The sequence below is a fragment of the Gopherus evgoodei genome, unplaced genomic scaffold (genome assembly GCF_007399415.2).
Source record: "Gopherus evgoodei ecotype Sinaloan lineage unplaced genomic scaffold, rGopEvg1_v1.p scaffold_31_arrow_ctg1, whole genome shotgun sequence".
Classification (NCBI taxonomy): domain Eukaryota; kingdom Metazoa; phylum Chordata; order Testudines; family Testudinidae; genus Gopherus; species Gopherus evgoodei.
Window position 1 is genome coordinate 6,188,623 of NW_022059983.1, and position 21,280 is coordinate 6,209,902.

The following is a 21,280-nucleotide window of genomic DNA, read 5'->3' on the forward strand; positions in this document are numbered from 1 at the left end:
CTGGGAAGCTGCTGAGGCCCAGGGCTGTTGCCCTGACTGGCCAGAGCTCCCCCGCGCCCGCTACGAGGAGCTGCCGGAGCCGCCCCATCCCTGCTGTTACCCCGAGGAGCCCCCGGAGCGGGCCTGGCCAGACTTCCCAGAGGTGCTGCCAGATCTACCACCCAACTCCAGCCAGGAGGGGCCCAGGCTACTGGACTTCCCAGGGGCCGACGCCACCGACCAGGTAGGCCCAGAGGGGGAGATTGGCAGTGGCCCAGGGGCAGCCGACCCCAGTCAGGCTGCTGACTTACCTGAGCCCATGTCAGTGTGTTGCGGCCAGGATCCCCACTGACCGTCAGCAGTGACAGCCGCTCCTAGGGCCCCGGGCTGGGACGCCGTGGAGTGGCAGGGCCTGCGTCCCCCCTGCCACCCTTCCAAGGGTGGCAGACTCCCCTTCCCCCTGGCCTGAGGAGGCCATTCAGACTGTTGTTTGCTCAGCCCTGAGCCAAGAGGGCCTGAGCCTCTACAACTGTGTGTTTGGTGCCCCGCCCGACCCAAGGGCTGGGCCCCTTTAAACTGTGCCACTGCTCGGTCCTGCATCAAGGGGCTCGAGCGGCCCGAGCCTCGGGCGAGGGGGCCCTCAGCCCCGGGACTGAGGGCCTGAGGCCCCCGAGCTGACTTTCTGTTTACTCCACCCTGTAGCAGAAGGCCGGAGTCCCAAGCGACTGTGCAACATCGCCTGACCCTGATGAAAGGGCAGACTCGGACAGCGTGTAGTGAGGCCGGTGTGGCTCCCCTCCTCCCCAGGGAGGGTTGAGCCCCGGCCGGGCACCTTTACAGGGTGTTTGATATGAGCCAGCTCATCAAAGATGTGATAAATACAATCCCCATCACTTAGGCCGGCCGGTTTTCCCACAGCCTCAGCCAGTCCTCAGGGATGTTCTGGTCCTGCTCTTTTTCTGGGGCGGGGGCGGGTATCCTGCCAGTTTGCTGCTGACCAGCTCACCCCAGCTAGGGATTAGCTACTCTGTTCCTTAACCCTGCAGTGGCCATGACTGAGTGGGCTTTATATGCCCATCTCTCTCCTCAGATAACAGGGTGTTTTACTCAGAAATTGCACTGGTCTGAGAAACGTACTCTCAGCATTCAGGTCTGCATCCCTGAGGGCTGGACTACAACAGCCTAACACAGCTGCATGGGGCCTGGGTTCAGCAAAGCACTTGAGCACACGTGTGAGTCTCATTGGAGTAGAGGGCTGTACCGATACCTCCAGGTACACTGGGGGCCTGTCTGAATAATGCACTCAAGGTCACACCGGGAGCAGGGGCAGGGTGCTCCTAAAAATGGCATCCCGAACTATAGGGCTGCAGCCACGTGGAAAACAATGGATGAGGTGAGCGTGGCACCTGCTGTCACCCCAAGGGGGCAACATTGAGACAAAACTCTCCCCTGCACTTAAATCGGCCTCTCCCAGAACTTCTCCCCAGGGTGTGTGAGCCGGCTGGCTCACTGGTTAACTGTCTCCCAGGACTTGTGGTAATATCGAAGCAAATAACACAATGAGAGAGGAGAGTCCGTCTCCTCAGCAACCCCTCCCCACACGAACACCCCTGGGCAGGGAGTTTCAGAGCCTGGGGGAATTGACTTGGTCTCATGCTGTGAAACCTAGACAGTGGGGGGCGTCTCGGTCCCTTGGCTCAAGCCCAAGCGGGTATGTCAATGTCCAAGTGAACTGACCCAGGTGCTAAGACCTGCTGCTGTGGCGGGGCCTTTTTTGTTTCTGTTTTTTGCTGTGTTTTCTCTCCCCTCTCTCTGGACAGGGAAGATAAAACTGTTGTTTTCTCCCCTAGGCTGCAGCTCTTTAGCAGAGCTAGTGTGGTCAGAGTGCCATGGCTGAATGTCAAGTACCTTCCCGGCGTGTGCCTGCTGCGTGCACAGTCGGCAGAGGTGGATCCGGCTTTCTACGACAGGGTGATACAATTTCATGCATCACCCAGAATTCAGAAGGTCTGGAGACAGCTCCCCAAACCATCACACCAACCCTCCCCCAGAACACCAGGGAAGCGGGGAAAGAACTGTGACTCCCTGGCCAGTGGGATCCCTAATAAACCGTAGGCATTGATTACGTTGACAAGAGGGACACAGAAATAGGACATGGGCCAAATTCTCTGGTGGTGTAAATTGGAGCTACCCCAGTAGAGAGTTTGGCCCCATAGCTGCTCTGCCTCCTACAACGACACTTTTATCTTTTGCAAAATGGGCAAAGAACTCTCTGAGAGAGCCCGTTGCAAAGCTCTCGCCCTGTGACGGCAGAATTCCTCTGCTAACATTCGCTGCAGGTGGGGGAAATCAAACTTGTCAGGGGCCCAACTAGATATAAGGAAAATGTCTGTTTCTCCTCCCAGGTGCGATATATAGTCCTCTCTGATTATCTGCAGGGTACTCTCCTCACAGATGTTTGCTCTCCGTGCAGATGCCACGTCGAAGTCCACTTTGGAAAGGACAAAGTAAAACGTCTTCCCCAGTGATCGAATCTTCTCCACAAGTCTGGCGTCGATGTCTGTGAAGCGCCCACAGGAGATGATAATGAACAAGTCATAACGTCTGACGTGACGTTGCTCAAGGAAAGTATCTAAGCGACAGTCCATTGTCCCGATCCCTGGCAGGTCCCATAGCATTATGTTGGGGTTTTTGGGATGTGAATAAGCCTTGGGCTCCACCGTCGTTTCTCCCAGCACTCCAGTCTCAGCAGAATCTGCATCATGTTCTTTCAGACCCCGGGTGGCATTGACAAAAGATGACTTTCCGGATCCCGCCTCTCCGACTACAGCAACTTTGAACCTTTCATTCTTGACTGCCTCACTGACCTCTTGCAGCGCGGAAACCAGCCCTGTCGGGTTATTTGTCGCAACAGCAGCTTTTAGCTCTGCAATTTCTCCTTCAGAGAGCGTGTCAAAATCTTCCCAAACCACATCTGTAGCAGCTCTTCCCTTCTGTTCATGCTCCTGAACTGGCTGACAGCCTTAAGGAAAAGGAACGACACATTTCAGTTATGGATAGATTCGTTTCCACAGGCCATATACAATCAGAACTAACAGCTACACTCAGTAGGGTCTCTCATCAATAGGAACAAGATTCTGCTGACATTTAAGGAGGCTGCTTTTGTCACATGCGAGAACTCCAGCTCATTATGACCCTGATTCAGCAAAGCTCTTGAATCTTTTACTGAATTCTCCAGAAGCTCTGGACATTTGGGGCCTGGTGGTTCTTTCACCAGACCTGGCACATTTGTCCCCTTTCCCACCCTGCAAAGAGAAACATTTGTCAAGGGCCCCCAACCCATCGTCAGAAAGGCCCTTTAATATACAAAGTTATCCATTGTCAAGCAGTGGAACTATGGCAGATTGAAGAGGCTTCAGTATTTACATAAAATCATAGTAAAATACTAACACTGGGGCCAAATTTTACTTTTTAAAATTCTTAATTTCCAAGATTTTCCAGATGTCAAATTAACCTCTGAACTTCTGGAAGGCTGTTTGTTTTTTAAATAGCAATATCCAGGGAACCCCAAAATACTCCCCCTCCCCAGTAACTGGATGGTAGAATTAGCCCTGCCTGTCACTTCAATCAGGTCTGTTGTCTCTGAGAGTCAACGGAAGTTAGGTTCCAAAGGACTTCAGGCATTCTTGAAAATTGGACTCAGGCTCCTAAGTCACTTTGGCACATTTGAAAATTTTAACCATGATCTCCTGACTTGCCCTCCTGAGGATACTGAGGTGTCCAGGGCCAGATCCTCAGTTGGTTTAAATCAATGTAATTCTGGATCTAGCCCATTGTCCTCAAGCTGGTAGAACGATTCCTGAGCCTAATAAACGAGTGGCTTTGTCCCGTCTTAATTCAGCTAAACATCAAGTGCTGCTAATGCCAGTGGCTGATTTGGTTACAAACCCCCAAAGCATGAAAAAACACAGTATTTTACCCAAGGAGCTGGAAGACTGTGTGTCACCATGTTCCATGACTTGAGAGGTTCTATGGTGTGTGGTGGTAGCATCTCCACAAGGCTGGGAGTTCAAGTCCATCACATAGAAAAGATTCACATTTGGGGAGAGGAAAGAAAATCTTGGTTAGGACGGAGCTACGGATCTGCAGCTGTGCTGCGCTCGACATGTGGATTGTTTGGAATCATAACAAGGGGACTTTCCATGAAACGAACACCTTGTTAAATACCAGACCTCCCTCCTGGCTATCTTTGTGTATTTCACTCTTCTCCTCTGACCTAAATGCATCGTGTGTGACACAAGTGGCACTTGATAGGTGGGTGGACTATCTGTTCTGTGCCAGATAGGACAATTACAAAGCCCTCCTTCTCAAGAGCATCTGAGCATCTCCCAATCATAAACAAAATTACTCTTGCAACCTCTTGTGAGATACTGTCTGTGACACTGAGGGAGTTGAAGGGTGGGATTTCCAAAAGCACTTTAAGGACTGAGGAGCACAATTCCTATAGAAAGGCCCTTTTGAAAAGCCCTTCCACAGGGGCTCACTCTATGTGGCAGAACCGGGAAACCCCAACATATGCAAACAGAAAGGAAACAAAAATGTCTTATGTCTCACCCGTAAGGAGCTGGCAGGTGGTGTCAGGACTGTGTTTGGATTTGATGACTCACTGGCTGTCAACGGGTTTGACTCAGGCTGGTCTCTGTCCTTCTGCCGTTTCCATTGCAACCAAAACATTGATTTATGCAGCAGGAGAGGATGGTGCTTCTTAATGATCATAGACATTATTAATATTAACAAAACTAAACACAAGACACAGGACACAACTAGTGTTGGCTGATCACTCACAGAGTCTGTAAAAGACAAACAGAAAACAAAATAAACACTGTGGTGGATGCTATTAGCATATTCACAGCCCTTCCCTTCCCATCCCTTGTGCAGCCTAACATCTGGTTAATTTTATCCCAGATGCTGCACATTAAGCAGGTTTCCTTGAATTATCTGCAAGGCCTCTTCCTTGTGTGGCTATGGTCGGGGTCAGAAGCCAGAAATGCACGGATGGCTCATATTGACACTAGTGGGGAAACAGGGACAGTCTGGACCACAGCTATGGAGGTAGAACCTGCCGAGGCTGGGGGAAAGGCTAAGGTTATATCGAAGGAGATACCTCAAGTGCTTTTCCCAAGCGTAGGAAACCCCTTGGAGCTTGTACAATATGCTGTCCCGTACCTTCGACTGTAACTTGCATCCGCACAGAAAACCGTCCCAGTTCCAGCTGGACGTGACAGATGTAGAATCCCTCATCCTGGCTGCGAACTCTCCTTAGCATCAGGGATGCATTTCCCTGAGAGAACCTCTCCGGGTGGAGCTGTGTTCTGCCCTTGTAAGAGGCATCTTGTCTCTGCAACGTATCTATCCCATTACAATAGCTGTGAACCAGGAGATCCGGCCCCTCGGTTTCTTCCTTCTTCCAGGTGATGTTCAACGGCTGGAGATTTAATCCGCATTCAAAGGGGCAGCTCAGGATGACGTCCTGCCCCAGCCGAGCTACGATGGGAGACTCCATTTCACTCTTCCCTGAACAAGGAACAAGAAACAAGGCTCAGGATTATTTACCCCAGCTCCAGAGGCACAACAGACACCCAGCACACCCACTACAGTCACACTGCCTTCAACAACTTTCCCAATCCACCACATTTACATGACACACATGCACAACACACAATGCTAAAACAAACAGCACACACAGACCTTCCACATTAGTAAGAAGACTAATCACGTTATACTACTTAGCATTTTCTGTGCAGTAAAAAGTTTGCACCCACCTACCATTTCCTTCAACATTCACATCCACAGAAAGGCCTAGAACATCACCAACCCCCTGCTTGGTTCTGAGGGGGATTTGAACCCATGACCTTAGGAACTAAAAGAATGCAACGCTGTCATATGAACTGAAGGAACAACTCCAACAGTTGATACCATTAGTAGGCTATTATCTCTTAGGGATACAGCCACTAGCAGGGGGCAAAGCCGAGCACTATGCTTGTGTGGGCTAAACCTTTGTGGGAAAACATAAGGCGACACGGTGACTGAAAGTCAAGGCCAAGTGCTGCTAGTGCAGACACAGGCCATGTCTGCGCTTAGAGATTGCTGCGCTTTAACCAGACCTGGCTCTGCTGGGTGATCACATTGTGCACAGTGAGTGACTGCATCTCAGATGCTCTGACAGGGACACAGGCAGAGGAAACCTACTTAGCACGGCCAGGGACATCTTCTGGGTTGAGGTTCCCAGCTCAGAGGTGACGTAGCAGAGGTAGGAGCCCTCATCCTGGAAGCCCACAGCCCTGAGTCGCAGGGACGCATTTCCTTTGTGGATTCCCTCTGGGTCCAGCTGCGTCCGGCCCCAGTAAACCTTGTCCTGTCCCTGCCACAGGTCCCTCTGCCCATAGTAGCTGTGAACCAGGAGAGCTGCTCCCTCGGCTCTTTGCATCTTCCAGGTGATGTTCAGTCGATAGAGTTTTAGCCTCGGTATGTGGTGGAAGATACAGCCCAGAGTGATGTCCTCGCCATAGTGAGCTGTGATGGACGCCTGTGCTCCAGCGACTCCTTAAAGAGAAGCAAAGGTTGGTGTGGGGAATCGTACCCCTAGTTCATAGTGTAGACAGAGCCTATGCTGGTAGAAGTCTCTAGTGGTAGTGTAGTGTATAGCTGCAGTGGCATAGAGGGGTTTAGACTAGTACAGCTAATCCTGTATATGAAGGGGAACACATTAGACCAGTGTGAGGCAGCGTTACCCCAGAGTCAGTACATGTGCTCTAGGCGCTGTCCCAGTATAACTGTATCAATGGAAAAGTACATACATAACCAACATACAGGGCAGCGCTGGGAGGGTGGGGTTTGCGGGAGCTATAGCCAGCACAGAATTTGCCTTAGATCCCTGTACCCACCCTTCCCAGAGCTAGGCGCCCTGCCAGCAGCCCCCAGCCACTCTCTGGCCACCCATCTCCTGCCACCACAGCAGCCTCCCCCTTCTTTGGGAAGCTGACCCATGGCTGGAGCGGCACTAGGGGCTCACCAGAGGTGGCCGTGATGGAGGTGGGGTTGGGCAGGGAGCCTATTTGTGATGCTACCTCTGGCTCAGGAGTGGGATCTATGGCTGCTGTAGTGTTCGAGCTTAAAGAGACAGGGCACTGACACACTCACTCAGGGGCACACTAAGTTTCCCTCACACACCCTCCCCAAAACACACACCTCTCTCTCTCTCTCTCTCTCACACACACACACACACACACACACGCTTGTATTATTGTTGGTACTTCCTGTTGAAATACGCAAGGCAGATGTATTCTCTGTAATTTTATTCTTTCAAAGTTTGAGGATTACCTTCCTGCTATTTTCCTTTTTGACTGGTCTGTGCAGGTCATAATTTTATTTCTCTCTTGCGCTTAATTTAATTCTTTGAGTAGGGAGTTCTAAAATACCTGACCTGTCCTGGCTGCAGTAATTCTCATTATTATTTTTATTACCATACTGTGCCTTGTCATTCATTATTTAAAGTGGTACAATCAAATAATAGTGTCCTTCTACCATGGAAATTTAACCTGTACTCACCTTGGCAATGCCAGTTTAAAGACACTAATAGGCTTTAAATAAATTAATGGAGATATCCTATCTCCTAGAACTGGAAGGCCATTGAGTCCAGTCCCCTGCCTTCACTAGCAGGACCAAGTACTGATTTTGTCCCAGATCCCTAAGTGGCCCCCTCAAGGATTGAACTCACAACCCTGGGTTTAACAGGCCAATGCTCAAACCACTGAGCTATCCCTCCCCAAACACATAATTTTACACAGTGTGCAGGTGAAGGCCACTTATTTTCAAATTGTACTTTTTAATACATCTGTAAAATAACTTAAAATTCTTAGCAAAATAAACGTGATTCCTAGTCTGATACTAACAGCAATGATGGCGTCAAACGTTAGTGAGCCACGTACATGATACAAACTGGGAAATGACTGCCTAGGAAGGAGCACTGCAGAAAGGGATCTGGGGGTCAGAGTTGACCACAAGCTAAATATGAGTATATGGTGTGACGCTGGTGCAAAAAAAAGCAAACATCATTCTGGGCTGTATTAGCAGGAGTGTTGTAAGCAAGACACGAGAAGTCATTCTTCTGCTCTACTCTGCACTGATTAGGCCTCAGCTGGAGTGTTTTGTCCAGTTCTGGGCACTGCATTGCAGTAAAGATGTGGACAAACTGGAAGAAGTTCAGAGAAGAGCAACAAAACTGATGAAAAGTCTAGAGAACATGACCTATGAAGGAAGATTGAAAGAACTAGATTTGTTTAATCTGGAGAAGAGAAGACAGAGGGGACTTGATAACAGTTTTCAAGTACATAAAAAGATTGTTACAAGGAAAAGAGAGGTAAATTGTTCTCGTTAACCTCTGAGGACAGGACAAGACGCAATGGGCTTAAATTGCAGCAAGGCCGGTTTAGGTTGGACATTAGGAAAAACTTCCTGTCCGGGTGGTTAAGCACTAGAATAAATTGCCCAGGGAGGTTGTGGAATCTCCATCTTTGGAGATTTTTAAGAGCAGGTTGGACAAACACCTGTCAGGGATGGTCTAGATAATCCTTAGTCCTGCCTTGAGTGCAGGGGTCTGGACTAGAAGACCATGCAAGGTCCTACAATTCTATGATTGTGATTGTTAAACATAAATGCTAAAATCGTTAGAAAAACAAATTCCTGTTCTTAATAAAAGAGAAAACAACCCTTAATCACATATGTTCAAAATATGTGAATAGGATTTTAGTGGAATGAAAAACATTCGTCGGGCTCAACGGGTAGTGATCAATGGCTCCATGTCTAGTTGGCTGCCAGTATCAAGTGGAGCGACACAAGGGTTGGTTCTGGGGCCGGTTTTGTTCAATATCTTCATTAATGATCTGGAGGATGGCGTGAACTGCACCCTCAGCAAGTTTGCAGATGACACTAAACTGGGAGGAGTGGTAGATACGTTGGAGGGTAGGGATAGGATACAGAGGGACCCAGACAAATTAGAGGACTGAGCCAAAAGAAATCTGATGAGGTTCAACAAACAGAAGTGCAGAGTCCTGCACTTAGGAAGGAAGAATCCCATGCACTGCTACAGACTGGAGACCTAGGGGTTATGGTGGATAAAAACTGGATATAAGTCAGCAGTGTGCCCTTGTTGCCAAGAAGGCTAACGGCATTTTGGGATGTATAAGTAGGGGCATTGCCAGCAGATCAAGGGATGTGATCATTCCCCTCTAGTCAACATTGGTGAGGCCTCATCTGGAGTACTGTGTCCAGTTTTGTGCCCCACACTACAAGAAGGATGTGGAAAAATTGGAAAGAGTCCAGCGGAGGGCAACAAAAATGATCAGGGGGCTGGAGCACATGACTGACAAGGAGAGGCTGAGGGAACTGGGCTTGTTTAGTCTGCAGAAGAGAAGAATGAGGGGGGGATTTGATAGCTGCTTTCAACTACCTGAAGGGGGTTCCAGAGAGGATGGATCTAGACTGTTCTCAGTGATGGCAGATGACAGAACAAGGAGCAATGGTCTCAAGTTGCAGTGGGGTAGGTCTAGGTTGGATATCAGGAAACACTATATCCCTAGGAGGGTGGTGACACACTGGACTGGGTTCCCTAGGGAGGTGGTGAAATCTCCTTCCTTAGAGGTTTTTAAGGTCAGGCTTGACAAAGCCCTGGCTGGGATGATTTAGTTGGGGTTGGTCCTGCTTTGAGCAGGGGGTTGGACTAGATGCCTTCTGAGGTCCCTTCCAAACCTTATATTCTATGATTCTATTAAGTGACTAAAATAGAGTACATAATATCAAGAACACAGAGTGCATCTGTGAGAGAAAGTGAGCAGATTTTATTTAATTTTATTCATGTCTACTAAAGATCATGTACAAAGTATCAAATGTCTGTTTCTGAGATCTGCGTTAAAGCTCCAGAATGATGCCCATTGGTGTTTGTCTGTGTGTGTGTGTATGTATATATATTCTTTCATTCTAAAGGAATTACATACAATGCTCCTGTCAGCTAATTCCTAAGTTGTTATCTGCAAAAAACCCTGGAATCACAGTTAAAGATACCCCCCCAAAGATACCTCCCCCCAAAATAAATCTGAAATGGCACCACTGGGACAAACCGGGACCAGCTAAACCAAAAAAGGGGGAGCAAACCCACTAGGGAAATGGACAATTAAAGTGAGACCACATTGCTCAAGAGAAGCAGGAGAGTGAAGCAGGAACAGGAAGTAACTACCATAGAGAGTCCACAGAACCATCAAATGCAGTGACCAGCCAGGGCTCATTCCCACCCTGCCTCTGACCATCTTGCATCTGCAAGAGAAGGAGACAAAATGCTCCGATTAGCTGCATTCCAGACACCAGCCCCTGGGAACAACACTCACACTGGCCCTGCAGTCCCGGGATCCCTGCAGCCCCACTCACCCCAGCGCAAACCGGGAGTCACTCTGCTGAAAGCAGCTTAATTGGGCCTGATTCTTAGTCATGTCCTGGCTCCTTCACCGGGGCCTTGCAGTGAGCAGAGAGTTGTAAAGGGGACTTAGAGTGACAGAGTCAGGATGAACAGCTTTAAATCAGGGTAAGTGGTATTGGTGTGCAAAATGGGCCAGATCCCAGCTGGGGTCAACCATCCATAGCTCCACTGGAATGAATGTGGTTATGCCAATTTACACCTAACCTTTAATAGGGGTCTATAGAAATTACACTAACAGCTCTAACAGACTTAAAAGTGGCCATTTTTCAGACAAAAAAAATCTCCAAAAACAGACTTCAGTGAGAAACTGCAGAACTGGAACTAATTTGCAAACTGGACACCATCAAATTAGGCCTGAATAAAGACTGGGAGTGGCTGGGTCACTACAAAAAGTAATTTTCCCTCTGTTGATACTCACTCCTTCTTGTCAACTGTTGGGAATCTCCCTCCCTTCTGGTGTCTCTCGGCATCTCTAGCTCTTCTCAGTAACATGGAAAGTGAATCTAAAACAACAATAAAAACATCCTGCAGGATTGTTGAAATCTCTCAGTGCTCTCACAGGACTAGAGAATCAGAACAGTAGAGCTGGAGCTTGTCACCTGTATGTCACCAAACGCATGACCCTCCTGACCACGGATAACCCCCAATGCTTAATTTGTGCCAGGGCTTGGCAGTTCAGACTGGTCCTGCTCCTCTGGGCTTGCTGCATCAGTTATGAATGGAAAAATATTGCTTAAGCCCCAGCACCTCTTTCATTACAAATTAAGCACTGTAACCACGCCTGCCACCACCAATTTGCTGGTGATGTTTGCAAGTTACGGCTAGCAATTTCAAGAGTGGCCACTTCACCTTTTCAGAAGGGTTATCTGGCACATGACGCTCATAAGCATCTCAGGCTCCATCCGCACTGCAGCTGGGTGGTGTGACACCAGCCCGGGAAGATGAACTCACACTAGCTTGAGCACAGGAAGCAGAAGAACCATGTCTGGCAAAAGTCACAAGGGCCAAATTCTGCTCCCAGCCTGGTGTAAATCAGGACTAAATGAGATTAGGGTGGGGGAAGGGTACTGCCCTGTGTGGGCCACTCTAGGCAGGATCTCTACAGTTTAGTGGCAAGGGAGGGAACTTTGTGGAGGAAGAATACTATAGCACGGGAGGTAAGTTCCCCATAGTGTTCCACCCCTCTGTTTCCCATAGCACCGCATCCCCACCCCTGTAGATCCAGGCTCTGCAATTTTACTAAAGCTGGCGGGAGAGCAATCAGGATCCAGAGGACACTCCCGGTTTACTGCAGGTTTCTGGCTGTTCAACCCAACTACCATGTACGTTAAAGCCCATTTCCACAAGGGGACTTTGGCCTCTAAATTAATCTTAGATGCCTAAATCCAGGACACACAAAACCCCTGAACTGCTGCTGCCTGACCCCATGGGCACCTGAACTCACCCCATGCCCACGTTTCTCCTATAGAATTCCCTCTGTGCCCAAGGTTCTGTCTGTTGATATGCGCATTGCAGAAAGCCTAAACCCATCTAAGTCATCAAACTCAGGTCTGTGGTGCTAGACTGGGTAGGTGTGCTCTGAGCATGCTCACTGGATTGATCCCATTGGAAATGCAGAGGAGGACTTCTAGCCCAGTGGTTAATGCACTCGCCCAGGATGTGGGAAATGCAGACTAAATTCCCCCCTCTCTGCTTGATGCAGTGAAGAGATTTAAACGGGTTTCCTACCCCCTGTCAGGCAGGTGCGCTAACCACTGGGCCATGAGATAAGAACCTAAGAATGGCCATACTGGGTCACAGCAATGGTCCATCTAGCCCAGAATCCTGTCTCTGACATTGGTTGCTGCCAGTTGCTTCCAAAGGCAACAGGGCAATTATCCATCCCCTGTTGTCCTGTCCAGTTCCCTGCAGTCAGAAGTTTAGGGACACCCACAGAATGGGGTTGCGTCCCTGCCCATCCTGGCTAATAGCCATTGATAGACCAGTCCTCCATGAATGTAGCTAATTCTTTTTTTAGCCTAGTGTGATAAATGAGAGGGGTAGCACCCTTGTGTCACTCCCCAACCATTCAATTAGCTGTAGAATCCTCCTTAGCAGCTGTACCCGAATTGCTGGACCTGTAAAGGGTTAAGAGGTGAGCTTAAAATGAGTTGGCACCTGACCAGGGAACCAATAGGGAGGCTGTACCCATTCAAATTGGGAAAAACTGATGGTTGTGGGGGTCTTTTGTGCTGTTGGGCCAAAGAAGAGGGGCAGCAACATGTTCTAAGGTTTGGGCCAGGTATAAGAATGTCACCTAGAAACTACTCCTTTGAAACCCCAGATATGTAAGTAGATCAGAGAATGTCTAGTTAGATGCGTATCAGAGGGGTGTTAGTCTGGATCTGTAAAAGCAGCAAAGAATCCTGTGGCACCTTATAGACTAACAGACATGCATCTGAGGAAGTGGGTATTCACCCATGAAAGCTCATGCCCCAAAACGTCTGTTAGTCTGTAAGGTGCCACAGGATTCTTCGCTGCTAGGTAGATGCGATCAGATTTAATTCTTCATTTTGGGCTTGTGGATTCCTTTGTGCTAACCCCAGATGTTTTTGGTTTGTTTTTGTTTGCTTGTAACCTTTAAGATGGACCCTAAGAAAGACATTTTTGGTGTTTAATCCCTAAGAGCCTGCGTTTTCAGATGTGATTTCTTTCTATTTTTAAATAAAATGTACCCTTTTAAGAACACGAATAGATTTCTGTGTCTCAGGGAGGGGTGGAGAAACTGACGGGGCCTCAGAAAAAATCATCTCAAATGAGATTTTTTTCTGGCTTGGCAAAAGGCAGTTTTCACTTGGATGGTGGCAGGTTTGTGTGTGTGTTTGGGGGTTACTTGCTGTGTGCTGAGCTTGTGTTTGTCAGTCTGTTTGGTTGGTTTGTTTGTTTGAAGGACCGTGTGCTGTAGCTGGCAGTTGGAGGTGGAGCTACTAGGAAGGTTTGAAAGCTAGAAGCCTCTGGTAATTGGCTGAGCCTTAACCAGTGGGCGGGGCATTCACTCAGGCCAGGGCTTTATAAAGCTGCGCACAAGCGACCAGGGAGCTTAGCGAACAGGAGCTGCAACAGGGAGTTTTGGAAGGGAGGGGGGGTCCCTTGTCGGTCTCATCTGTGACCCATTGGTCCCCTGAACCCATAACCTGAGCCACATCCAAAACCTTTCTGTTTACAGCAGAGAGGAGCGGACAGGGAGCTGTAGACGGGAATTTGCGAGAGTTTGACAGAGGGAGGCTTACAATGGTGAGGAGGACCCGCAACACCTGTGCCAGCACTGCTTCTGTCTCCTCCACCTGCGCCTGTAGCCAGACAGAGCACCAAAGCATGGATGCTTTTACCCAGATTCTGGTGTGGGCTTGCAAAGACTGTAATTTGCAATTTCCACTTACTGATATCCAGGCTGGGGGTGGCATCCAATGTGAAAGGTGCCTACTGGTGGAGTCTCTCAGGCAGCAGGTGGGAGAGCTACAGGAGGAGGTGGCCAGGCTGAGGAACATCCATGTCCATGAGCAATTCCTGGACAGTATCCATGTGGAGACAGCTGACGGTGCTGTCCCAGTTGACAGGACTACCGACACTCCAGTGGAGGAGGAGATGCCTCAGGGTGTATCTGACACACCAGTGGAGGAGGAGGCTCAGGGTGGACACAGCCAGCTGGTTACTTCTAGCAGCAGGCAGTGGTCCACCGCTGCTGCGAACCCTCCTGTTGTGGTAAAAGATAACCATTATGCTCTTCTTGATACAGGAGAGAAGGAATCACCCCCAGCAGTTAAGGGGGTGAAGCCTCGTACCCCTAAGGCTGGGAGGTCTGCTGCCACCACTCGTAAAAAACATAGGGTAGTGGTGGTTGGAGACTCTCTGCTGAGGGGGACGGAGACACCCATCTGTCGCCCTGACCATTCATCCCGGGAGGTATGCTGCCTGCCAGGGGCCCGTATCCGAGATGTTACAGAGGCATTGTCGAGGATTATCCGGCCTTCTGACTACTACCCCATGCTACTCATCCATGTGGGCACGAATGATACTGCGAGGTGTGACACTGAGCAGATCAAGAGTGACTACAGGGCTCTGGGAGTACGGGTTAAGGAGTTTGGAGCGCAGGTGGTATTCTCTTCGATTCTTCCTGTTGAAGGTAGGGGCCTGGGCAGAGACAGATGCATCGTGGAGGTGAATGCCTGGCTGCGAAGATGGTGTCGCCAGGAGGGCTTTGGCTTCCTCGACCACGGGATGCTATTCGAGGAAGGACTGCTAGGAACAGATGGCGTTCACCTTTCGAAGCAGGGAAAGGCCTTATTTGCGCACAGACTGGCTAACCTAGTAAGGAGGGCTTTAAACTAGGTTCGACGGGGACAGGTGAGCAAAGCCCACAGGTAAGTGGGGAACAAGACCTGGGAGATGGGTTGGAAACAGGAGGGAGCACGGGCTATAATGGCAGAGAGGAAGGAGGGTCAGGGCAAAGCTGGGAGGCAAGATCAAACCAGTATCTTAGATGCCTTTATACAAATGCAAGAAGTATGGGTAATAAGCAGGAAGAACTGGAAGTGCTAATAAATAAATACAACTATGACATTGTTGGCATTACTGAAACTTGGTGGGATAATACACACGACTGGAATGTTGGTGTGGATGGGTATAGTTTGCTCAGGAAGGATAGACAGGGGAAAAAGGGAGGAGGTGTTGCCTTATATATTAAAAATGTACACACTTGGACTGAGGTGGAGATGGACATAGGAGACGGAAGGGTGGAGAGTCTCTGGGTTAGGCTAAAAGGGGTAAAAAACACAGGTGATGTCGTGCTGGGAGTCTACTACAGGCCACCTAATCAGGCGGAAGAGGTGGATGAGGCTTTTTTCAAACAACTAACAAAATCATCCAATGCCCAAGATTTGGTGGTGATGGGGGACTTCAACTATCCAGATATATGTTGGGAAAATAACACCGCGGGGCACAGACTATCCAATAAGTTCCTGGACTGCATTGCAGACAACTTTTTATTTCAGAAAGTTGAAAAAGCTACCGGGGGGAAGCTGTTCTAGATTTGATTTTAACAAATAGGGAGGAACTTGTTGAGAATTTGAAAGTAGAAGGTAGCTTGGGTGAAAGTGATCATGAAATCATAGAATTCGCAATTCTAAGGAAGGGTAGAAGGGAGTACAGCAGAATAGAGACAATGGATTTCAGGAAGGCGGATTTTGGTAAGCTCAGAGAGCTGATAGGCAAGGTCCCATGGGAATTAAGACTGAGGGGAAAAACAGCTGAGGAAAGTTGGCAGTTTTTCAAAGGGACGCTATTAAGGGCCCAAAAGCAAGTTATTCCGATGGTTAGGAAAGATAGAAAATGTGGCAAAAGACCACCTTGGCTTACCCTTGACATCTTGCGTGACCTACAAAATAAAAAGGCGTCATATAAAAAATGGAAACTAGGTCAGATCACGAAGGATGAATATAGGCAAATAACACAGGAATGCAGAGGCAAGATTAGACAAGCAAAGGCACAAAATGAACTCAAACTAGCTGTGGGAATAAAGGGAAACAAGAAGACTTTTTATCAATACATTAGAAGCAAGAGGAAGACTAAGGACAGGGTAGGCCCACTGCTCAATGAGGAGGGGGAAACAGTAACGGGAGACTTGGAAATGGCAGAGATGCTTAATGACTTCTTTGTTTCGGTCTTCACTGAGAAGTCTGAAGGAATGTCTAGTATAGTGAATGCTTACGGGAAGAGGGTAGGTTTAGAAGAGAAAATAAGGAAAGAGCAAGTAAAAAATCACTTAGAAAAGTTAGATGCCTGCAAGTCACCAGGGCCTGATGAAATGCATCCTAGAATACTCAAGGAGTTAATGGAAGAGGTATCTGAGCCTCTAGCTATTATCTTTGGGAAATCATGGGAGACGGGGGAGATTCCAGAAGACTGGAAGGGGGCAAATATAGTGCCCATCTATAAAAAGGGAAATAAAAACAACCCAGGAAACTACAGACCAGTTAGTTTAACTTCTGTGCCAGGGAAGATAATGGAGCAGGTAATCAAAGAAATCATCTGCAAACACTTGGAAGGTGGTAAGGTGATAGGGAATAGCCAGCATGGATTTGTAAAGAACAAATCGTGTCAAACTAATCTGATAGCGTTCTTTGATAGGATAACGAGCCTTGTGGATAAGGGAGAAGCGGTGGATGTGATATACCTAGACTTTAGTAAGGCATTTGATACGGTTTCGCATGATATTCTTATAGATAAGCTAGGAAAGTACAATTTAGATGGGGCTACTATAAGGTGGGTGCATAACTGGCTGGATAACCGTACTCAGAGAGTAGTTGTTAATGGCTCCCAATCCTGCTGGAAAGGTATAACAAGTGGGGTTCCGCAGGGGTCTGTTTTGGGACCGGCTCTGTTCAATATCTTCATCAACGATTTAGATGTTGGCATAGAAAGTACGCTTATTAAGTTTGCGGACGATACCAAACTGGGAGGGATTGCAACTGCTTTGGAGGACAGGGTCAAAATTCAAAATGATCTGGACAAATTGGAGAAATGGTCTGAGGTAAACAGAATGAAGTTCAATAAAGATAAATGCAAAGTGCTCCACTTAGGAAGGAACAATCAGTTTCACACATACAGAATGGGAAGAGACTGTCTAGGAAGGAGTATGGCAGAAAGAGATCTAGGGGTCATAGTGGACCACAAGCTTAATATGAGTCAACAGTGTGATACTGTTGCAAAAAAAGCAAACGTGATTCTGGGATGAATTAACAGGTGTGTTGTAAACAAGACACGAGAAGTCATTCTTCCGCTTTACTCTGCGCTGGTTAGGCCTCAACTGGAGTATTGTGTCCAGTTCTGGGCACCGCATTTCAAGAAAGATGTGGAGAAATTGGAGAGGGTCCAGAGAAGAGCAACAAGAATGATGAAAGGTCTTGAGAACATGCCCTATGAAGGAAGGCTGAAGGAATTGGGTTTGTTTAGTTTGGAAAAGAGAAGACTGAGAGGGGACCTGATAGCAGTTTTCAGGTATCTAAAAGGGTGTCATCAGGAGGAGGGAGATAACTTGTTCACCTTAGCCTCCAATGATAGAACAAGAAGCAATGGGCTTAAACTGCAGCAAGGGAGATTTAGGTTGGACATTAGGAAAAAGTTCCTAACTGTCAGGGTAGTTAAACACTGGAATAGATTGCCTAGGGAAGTTGTGGAATCTCCATCTCTGGAGATATTTAAGAGTAGGTTAGATAAATGTCTATCAGGGATGGTCTAGACAGTATTTGGTCCTGCCATGAGGGCAGGGGACTGGACTCGATGACCTCTCGAGGTCCCTTCCAGTCCTAGAGTCTGAGTCTATGAGCATTACCAGCTTGGAGTGGCTAATATTATTTTTTGGAGTCCTTGCAGGCCCTACCTTCTGCACTCAAAGTGCCAGAGTGGGGAACCAGCCTTGACACCTAGTTATACCTTTAGCCTTCATGACATCCCCAAGCAATGAGTTCCACAGATTGACTGTGCATTGGGTCAAGTAGTACTGCCTCGTGTTTTTTTTAAACCTGCTGCCTGTTAATTTCATTGGTGACCCCTGGTGGTTGTGTTATGTGAAGGGGTAAATAACACTTTTCTATTCACTTTTCCTTCCATTCTTAGAATCACAGACATGTAAGACTGGAAGGGACCTCAAGAGGTCACATAGTCCAGTCCCCTGCACTCAAGACAGGACTATGTAATAACTAGACCATTCCTGACATGTGTTTGTCTAATCTGTTCTTAAAACTCTCCAATGACAGAGATTCCACAACCTCCTAAGCAATTTGTTCTGGACAGTTAGGAAGGGTTTCCTGATGTCCTAAACCTCATGATTGTGCAGACTGACAGTCTGATATGGGTGGCTTTAGTGCATCGGCGTAACGAGGCGCTTACATTGTCTGGAGACAAATTAGCATGTAAGTACATGCACAAATCGGTTGACGCAAGGCACCTTATGTCAGCCTAACTCTGCAGCACAGACCAGGCCTCAAGCTCTCCTGGTGAAGCTTTGGATCAATAATTAAAGAGTGACTGGGCCAGACAGAGGGTGCATGACAATGACTGTACAGCTCTGTGGTTACAGCAGCCACCTGGAACACAGTGTACAGTCCTGCTGCTCCACAGTCCCATAATTATTTATTCACCATGGAACAACTTCATCTGGAGAGACTGGGGGAACCTGTATCAGCACGTCGCCTAGTGCCAGGCTACTGCAGCTGCAGCTGGCAGGTATTTGAGCTAAGATATAAAAGGGAGTGGGCTAATGACGGGGCATTCTTTGCAGGAGGCCAGTAGCTCTGGAACACACTGGCCATTGCAAAATAGCCCAGGGTTAGTGATCTGGTGAATTTTAATTCTGGTTTTAAGTATCAGAGGGGTAGCCGTGTTAGTCTGGATCTGTAAAAGCAGCAAAGAATCCTGTGGCACCTTATAGACTAACAGACGTTTTGGAGCATGAGCTTTAGTGGGTGAATCAGGTGCATCTGAGGAAGTGGGTATTCACCCACGAAAGCTCATGCTCCAAAACGTCTGTTAGTCTATAAGGTGCCACAGGATTCTTTGCTCCATTTCTGGTTTTGTAGCTTATGGCAGGGCACACAGCACCCTGGATGGGCGCCTTTAGGCTTTTGCATGCAAAGCTTATATATTAATGCAAACAATTTTCAGAGACAGTGAAAGTGGCAGCAAGACATGCCCTGCCCCACCCAAAACCTTAACAGTTTAGAAATCAGAAGTTAATAGAAAGTCTCCTACATTCCTTGTAACCTTCACACTGCCTATCGCAGTCAGGTGTGCTGCTGATCCATTGCGACAAGGGTGTGTGAGGTACCTGTTCAAACTGAATTAATGAACTAGTTTTAAAAAGGAAATGGCAGCATACAGAGCTAGAACATCCTTTCCCATGGATTATTAGGGAGGTCTGAACCCTGGTCCCACAGCCCATGTCTACACAGTGAAAAAAATGCAACAACCAGAGCAGTGAGTCTCAGAGCCTGGTCAACTGACCAGTTATCTGTACAAAGCCCGCCAGCTCGAACAGGGCAGACTGAGAACGACCCAGGCTAGCCTAGTCAAAAGCCTGTTGGTTTGGGTGCCCTCCTGCAAGATCCCAAATCCAAATGCAATCCGTTTTCCACATCAAGCAGAGGGGATAACTGAACCTGAATCTATAGGCCAGGTGTGAGCGCTAACCACTGCGCTAAAAGCTACAAGGAGACCACTTCCCCTTCAGACAGCTATTTTGTGGTGCCAGCCATGAACAGCTTAAAATGTTTCAGTAACCTCAGAACGAACCATTTTGTTTCAACGCTACTGAAACATTCAGATTTGTTTGGTTCAGTTGAAACTGTTCGGTGAACTCAACATGAACTTGCAAATAGTTCCGAGTCGACCAAAGCTGCCTTTGTTGGCAAATATTTTATGCCAGCAACGCTTTGCCCAGCTGTAGCTCAAAGCCATGTCTCCACCAGGCCCTCGCTGCTTGCCAGGACTCCAAGTTGCTGATCAGACCCTGGATTGTGCCCAAGTTTCTCCAGCGCCGAGGCTGCACCATCCCAGGCTTGGCAATGGAGACAAGTCCCCTTTGCAGCTCCCCCCAGGCTGGGGAGAGAAGGCGGGGGGGCGTCACTAGTGCTGGGGAAATAAGGGATTTCTCAGTTTGTGGCAAGTCTGAAAAGTCGGGAGGGGGCAGAGGGAGAATTTGAGGTTGAGCCAAACCCAGAATTGTTTGAAATGCTCAGGTAAATCAACACGTCAGTAGTTCTGTATTTCTGGGACAAAAGGAAGTTTCGTTTCAGTTTTGCACCTTTTAAAAATCATTTTGGAATTAAAAAAAGGGGGAGGACATTTGGAAACAAAAAGCTGCTTCCGGCCAAAACAATTAAAGGTTTCATATGGAATACGTCAAGGGGAAACATTTCTGGCTTTTCCCAGCAGTTCGGATGCCCTGGCCCCCGCCTCCCCCCCCACACACAAACGAACAATTTGGAAAAAAAACCCCGAAATTCACAAACCATTTCAGGGTCGCCGAACGTGGCCGGTGAGGAGGGTGGAGTTAGTGTTCTGGGGCGGTAAAGATGGAGTAGCTAGAAGCTGTTTTCAGTCAGTTGTCCCTTCAACGTTCAGCTGCCAAGAAGCTGCTTAAAGGACTCCGAGAATCAATTTCACTAACCCACCCTGCAGCCGAAAATCTCTTACCTTCCACCCCTGAGTGCTGCCATTCCTGGGACCCTCTCGGACAAGCCGTGTGTGCTTCGCCCCCCGCTTCTCCCTCTTCCTGTAAGTGACTAACAGCAAAACTGAAAGTAACACTGAACCAGCACGTGGCAAAAGTCAGATCTAAGTTCTGTGAGCTCCACCCAGCCACTTACTGGAATTCTGATCCCACTACAGTGGCTCAGGGCTTGGCTACACTCACACTTTACAGCGCTGCAACTGGGGTGTGAAAAACCACCCCCCTGAGCGCTGCAAGGTACAGCGCTGTAAAGCGCCAGTGTAATCAGGGCAGCAGCGCTGGGAGCCGCTACACCCGTAAGGGATGTGGTTTACATGCAGCGCTGGGAGACCTCTCTCCCAGCGCTGCCGCTCCCACTACACTCACACTTCGGCAGCGCTTTGAAATTCCAGATGTAGCCATACCCACAATTTCTTTCCCTTTCCCCTGAATCTCCTTAGCTGTGTGGTCTAGAATCAACCTGCGCAGAGCTCTGGCTGTTACTTGGGGGTCCATTTCTTTTTTCC

The 21,280-nt window shown here is 48.2% G+C and overlaps 1 protein-coding gene across 1 annotated transcript; it reads right to left on the reverse strand.

Moving 5' to 3' along the window:
* Positions 1 to 2,146: 2,146 nt before the first annotated feature.
* Positions 2,147 to 20,819, reverse strand: LOC115640610. The gene is made up of 8 exons (XM_030543500.1): positions 20,738 to 20,819; positions 10,926 to 11,010; positions 10,271 to 10,347; positions 6,229 to 6,582; positions 5,206 to 5,553; positions 4,594 to 4,829; positions 3,959 to 4,040; positions 2,147 to 3,001 (listed from the first exon to the last, which is right to left on the reverse strand). The coding sequence occupies exons 2-8, from the start codon at positions 10,997 to 10,999 to the stop codon at positions 2,208 to 2,210; spliced, it is 1,965 nt and encodes a 654-aa protein (XP_030399360.1). The 5' UTR covers positions 11,000 to 11,010; positions 20,738 to 20,819; the 3' UTR covers positions 2,147 to 2,207.
* Between the last annotated feature and the right edge of the window lie 461 nt (positions 20,820 to 21,280).